Source organism: Kryptolebias marmoratus, linkage group LG24 (assembly GCF_001649575.2).
Source record: "Kryptolebias marmoratus isolate JLee-2015 linkage group LG24, ASM164957v2, whole genome shotgun sequence".
In the NCBI taxonomy this organism is placed as follows: domain Eukaryota; kingdom Metazoa; phylum Chordata; class Actinopteri; order Cyprinodontiformes; family Rivulidae; genus Kryptolebias; species Kryptolebias marmoratus.
The window spans coordinates 5,349,390-5,354,164 of NC_051453.1; the positions used below are offsets into that span (position 1 = coordinate 5,349,390).

A 4,775-nucleotide genomic window follows, 5' to 3' on the forward strand; every position below is an offset into this window, starting at 1 on the left:
CCCCCCCCCCCCCCCCTGTTGCCTCTTCATCTTCATCTCTTCCCTTCACCGAATTCACCTCTGACCCTTCACCTCACCTGCACCCCCCTCCCCCCTCCCACCACCACCACGACCTTCACCCCTCTCCCTGTTTTCATCACTTCCTGCCCATCTGCCTCACCCCTTTTTTGCTCTTTGTGTCAAGTCACCTGAGCCCAAAGGAAGTGAGTCTCAGCCCACTCCCGTGACCAATAAGGAGACTCTGGGGTCGCACCTCACAGCTGAGCGGCTGGGGGGCTCTGTTCAGGTACCACTGCTGCTTCTGCTGCTGCTCTGATGGCTAAATGCATGGTTCCATGTGATTTTCGTGACCCTCTCCTCCTCACCGACTCCACATCGCCTGCCTGTCAGATCCTGCCTTTGTTTCTTGTGCATTTGCATCTCTTGACCGTGTGTTTGCCAGAGCTCTGCATGTTGCTCGTCTGCTTGTAGGCTGCTTACAGTGAAGGCCACGCAGAGATGACATCCAGCAGAATGCAAACCTCATCGTTTATTTTTTTAAATTACTAGAGGAACTCGATCTGAAATGCCATAAGCAGCTGAGTAGACTTTGTTGCTGAAGTGTTCATATGAGTGAAGCGCCTATCTTAAATATTTGACATCTGTTTTCCTGTTTTTATGCATTTTGAGTCAAACATCCTCAGAAGTCACAGGCAGTCCAAAAAAAAAAAAAAAACTGAAAAAGAAAGAAAATGTGGCGCAGACCTGCCACCCATTGTCAGCTCTCAGAACTGCAGCTTTTAAAGGGCAGATTTGTGTTTTTTTTAACTGTCTCTATTTACACGCAAAGCCTAAAACAGGTTTTCCTTGTTGTTCCTCTTGCTCGCACCAGCCATCAATTGGGTTGGTGCTTTTCATCTTTAGCCAGTACTTATGTGGTGATTTTTTATTTTTTATTTTTGGAGAAATAGCGGCACAAAAACAAGAATGTTTTTAAAAAAAATATACTAAGTTTCAGCAAGGATGAACAGGAGGAATCACTGCAGCAAGTAAAACCTCATTTCTATGTAGGCCTAACTGGGTTTTAGGAAGAAAATATGTGGAATTGCCCTTAAAGCGTCTACAGTTTGATGTTGCTTTTAGCTGGCTCGGTCCAGGTTAGATGGTGATCTGCTCTCCTCCTCTGAGAGGTTTTGTCTCTGGAGAAATTCCCATATTTGCAGATATTTTCCTGTGACTCGGCTCGGAGTGTGTGTGTCTGAGCGGTGTCGGTGCTCTTCTCTGACCGCGCAGGTGATCCCCTCGACAAACGGCGAGCTGAACACGGATGACCCCACAGCCGGACACTCCAACGCTCCCATCACTGCTCCCACCGAGGTTGAAGTGGCCGACGAACCCAAGTATGAACCAAACAAAGCTCATATACATAAATTAATAATAATAATAATAATAACATCCGGTCTTCTTTAGTGGCGTTTGGATTCAACAGGAACTCAAAATGTTTGCAGTAAAAAGTAAATCTCATTAGATTTGAATTCTTTATTCAGATTTTAGTTGAACAGATAACAAAAAACTGACCTACAAACAAAAAAGTGATGCATAATTGTATTATGCCAAACTTTCAGCCATACATTTTTCAGAGAACAGTAAATTGATGATGTGATTAACTGAGATGTGCAAAAATAAATACAAAAAAAAGATTTAGCACAATTTAAACAAGTTTATAGTTAATATTTGTTATCAGCGCTGATCCTTATTAAATAGGCTGCCTTATAATTATTTAAGAAGTCCTCAGTAACAGCTGTTTGGGTTTTTTGAAGGGCTGTGTGAATAATTTTAATTTATTTAGGCTCCACCAAACAGTGAATGAGTTAAAGAAGAACCAGAACCACCTCACAGGTTCTAGTTCTGGTTTCCTTTACTGTAGATGGTTAATGAGTTTTTCAATTTGTGTTGTATTTGTAAGGTTTTTTGTTTATTTTTACAAATGTTTAGTCTATTTCTTTATGGTTTTTAATAACAAAGCAGAAGAAAAGTTGAAAGTTTCTTTAGAAATCTTAAAGGGCTTCTGCTAAAAGCTCTTCAAAATAAAATAAAAAGTCTGGTTTCCTGAAAGTAAAATGTGAAAATGTGAAAATAAGAAGTTTGGCTCCAGACTTTGTGCTGTAACGTGGCTTGTTGCTGTTGAATCTGAGCCGTAACGGGCAGCAGCACCTGAAGCTGTGAAATCGATCTGATCCTCTGAACGCGCTCGTTGTTTTCCTGCAGGTGCTGTTGTTTCTTCAAAAGGAGAAAGAGGAAAGCTCTCCAGAGGCACAAGTGAAGGAAGAAAGCGGAGAGAACTTGAAAACATTGTGGTCACTGTCAAGTTTTAAATGGAAGCAACTACATGACCNCCACCCCCTCAAAGGCCCTTCTCCTCCTCCTCCCAGCTCCCCAACCTCCTCACCCTCTCACCGTCTTCCCTCTGTCGCCATGCCCCCCCCCTTCGCGCTCTGTCTTTCTCGTTCTCAGCGCTCCCCGGCCGCCGCCGAGTTGAAGGAATGTCGCAGACCTACTGACTCTACAAGAGACTCCTTGATCCTTTTATCGATGAGAACATAAACATCCCTTGCATTACGACGGGGAGGGGGCGGGGCTTGAGGCGAAGTATAAAAGCTGTAACAATGAAACTCGAATACCGTGGCGTGAACATGAAAAAAAGATGCTGTTCGAAGCAGTCGTTGTATTCTAGATTCCATGCAGAACATGTGTCGATCAGGGGAACGAGAGAAAGAAATCTGCTCTGTAGGAAAATGTTAATTTTCTTCCTTTATTTCTTTTTTTTTTTTTTCCTTTTCGGTGTGTTTTGGGATCAAGGTGAAGTTTGCTGATGTTAAATCCAAGAGACACAGGAAGCATTTCATCTATAAAACAGAACTTGGAAGATTTTTATGTACTATTTTTTTTTTTTCTTTCTTTTTTTTGTAAGTGAATCCTCAGTTTTCAAAGTCAAATCCCTGCATTGAAAACCTATTTTCATGTTGTAGTGTTCTGGAGTTCGATTCTTTCCTCATTTTTATTTTATTTTTTTTGTTTTTCAACGTGGTCTTTGTAGCACAGTCACTGGCCTCAGGTACTGTGGAAGAAATGAGAGAAACGGATATTAAGCTCTCTTATTTTTATTGCACTTTTGAGGAAAAAAACAACAACTTTAGGTTTAAAATTAACAGATAAGCAAACAACTTAATAAAGACTGATCTAGGAGGAGTCCTTCAACGCTTATATCTGAGTTATGGCTGAAAAATGTTGATTTACATGGAAAAAAAAGAAGAAGAAAAAGTCTTGATTTTTATTTCTTACATCTAAATAATTTACCAGGAAATCATAGTTTGTGCCTTTTTAAGTAAAATGTTTAAAGCTCAAGTGAGTGTCCCGCTATGACATTTTATCTAATCTGACCCAAATGCTCAGTGGATTATTGTGTGTCTGTCTGTGAGGGTGTGTGTGGGTGTGTGCTAATCCACAAGTTTGAAGAAAATCTGTGAAACACACGTCTCTCTGACGAATCTTCCTCCTCGACCTGCTGTGAAGGCACATCTGTATGGTGGTGGCGCTTTGGTCTGATAGGAGGTTGGGATGGTATGTGTGTGTGTGTGTGTGTGTGTGTGTGTGTGTGCGTGCGTGTGTGTTTCCAGCCCAAAAAGAGAGAGAGAGAAAAAAAATAGCCCAAATCTGTTCAAAGCCGTGTGTTGTTTCACCTGGATGTCACCAAGAGACGAGAAGTTCAGAGGTTTATTTGTTTTAAGTGTCTCTGAAGTCGCTGAGGTCCTGTTTCTGTTCAAAATGTACAAGATTAGTAAACCTATTTTTATGCTTTGAGCTCCTTTGTGCTACAGAAAGATGTAGATTCATGTCATTTAATGCCTATTTTCTCCACCCCCCCTCAGTGTCTGACAGTGTGCTGCAGTGTTTTTTTAATAATGCTTAAATTTCCCCTAAAAGCTTGTTGGTGATCAGAAATGATAAATTTTACACCCCTCAGAGTTATTTCTGGGAAATTGTACTTCCTTAAACAGATGGAAGAGGTTAAAATCTTTATTTTTTAGTCACCACCTCCAGCTCATAACCAAGGTTTTGTTAAACTCCAGTAACAGAGGACATCTCAGTCTCATCGTTTTATCTTTTAAAAGCTCATCTCGGTGTCAAAGACCCGCTTCCTCATGGACTGATTAATGAACTGAAGAGTCGCTGGGTAAATCCTCAAGAGACAGAACCGGGATGCAAAAAAAGGACCCCAAAGGGAGCAGGAGTGGCCAAAACAGAGGCCGTAATGTGCACAATTATGGGTCACAAAAAGATGTGAAGTTATCCGGATGTGGAAAAAAAAACTGGCCCCAACAGAAAGAGTTGGAGGTGAAGCAAGCAGGTTTAATTTGCATGTTTTGTCTGATTGGAACAGGTGCTCATTAACTCGTCATCTGTCCGTGATTTTAATTCATTGGTTTGACTTTACTGCACAAAACCGACCGGCCAGTATGACTTTTATTTTATTTTGTTTTATTTGTTTCCCATTTACCAAAAGTACAACCTGATGATAATTCAGCTCCCGGCTGCGAGGGGAACTGGACGTTTCCATGAAATTCAAGACCTTGTGGCAGTTTCAGTGTAAATTTTCTAACGACTCAAACACAAACTCCGCTGTGTCACGAAACCTCGCAACCACATCTGGCTTCTGCACACAAGTTTCACAGGATTTTTACAGACATTCTCATTTGAACCCATCTGGTTTCGAGGTGAGCAGATCGTTTGCTCCT

The 4,775-nt window shown here is 41.4% G+C and overlaps 1 protein-coding gene across 6 annotated transcripts in view; it reads left to right on the forward strand.

Moving 5' to 3' along the window:
- Window positions 1-2,381, forward strand: part of csnk1g2b (casein kinase 1, gamma 2b) — a 32,281-nt gene extending 29,900 nt beyond the window's left edge. For 4 of the 6 annotated variants that reach the window (XM_017420544.3, XM_017420541.3, XM_025006876.2 and 1 more), the window contains exons 10-12: window positions 185-286; window positions 1,273-1,379; window positions 2,248-2,381. In XM_017420544.3, coding sequence (XP_017276033.1) covers window positions 185-286; window positions 1,273-1,379; window positions 2,248-2,302 — 264 coding nt within the window. In that variant the 3' untranslated portion in view covers window positions 2,303-2,381. The remainder of the gene's footprint in view (window positions 1-184; window positions 287-1,272; window positions 1,380-2,247) is intronic. The other 2 variants (XM_017420542.3, XM_017420543.3) reach the window with 1 other exon arrangement.
- The last annotated feature ends 2,394 nt before the right edge of the window (window positions 2,382-4,775 follow it).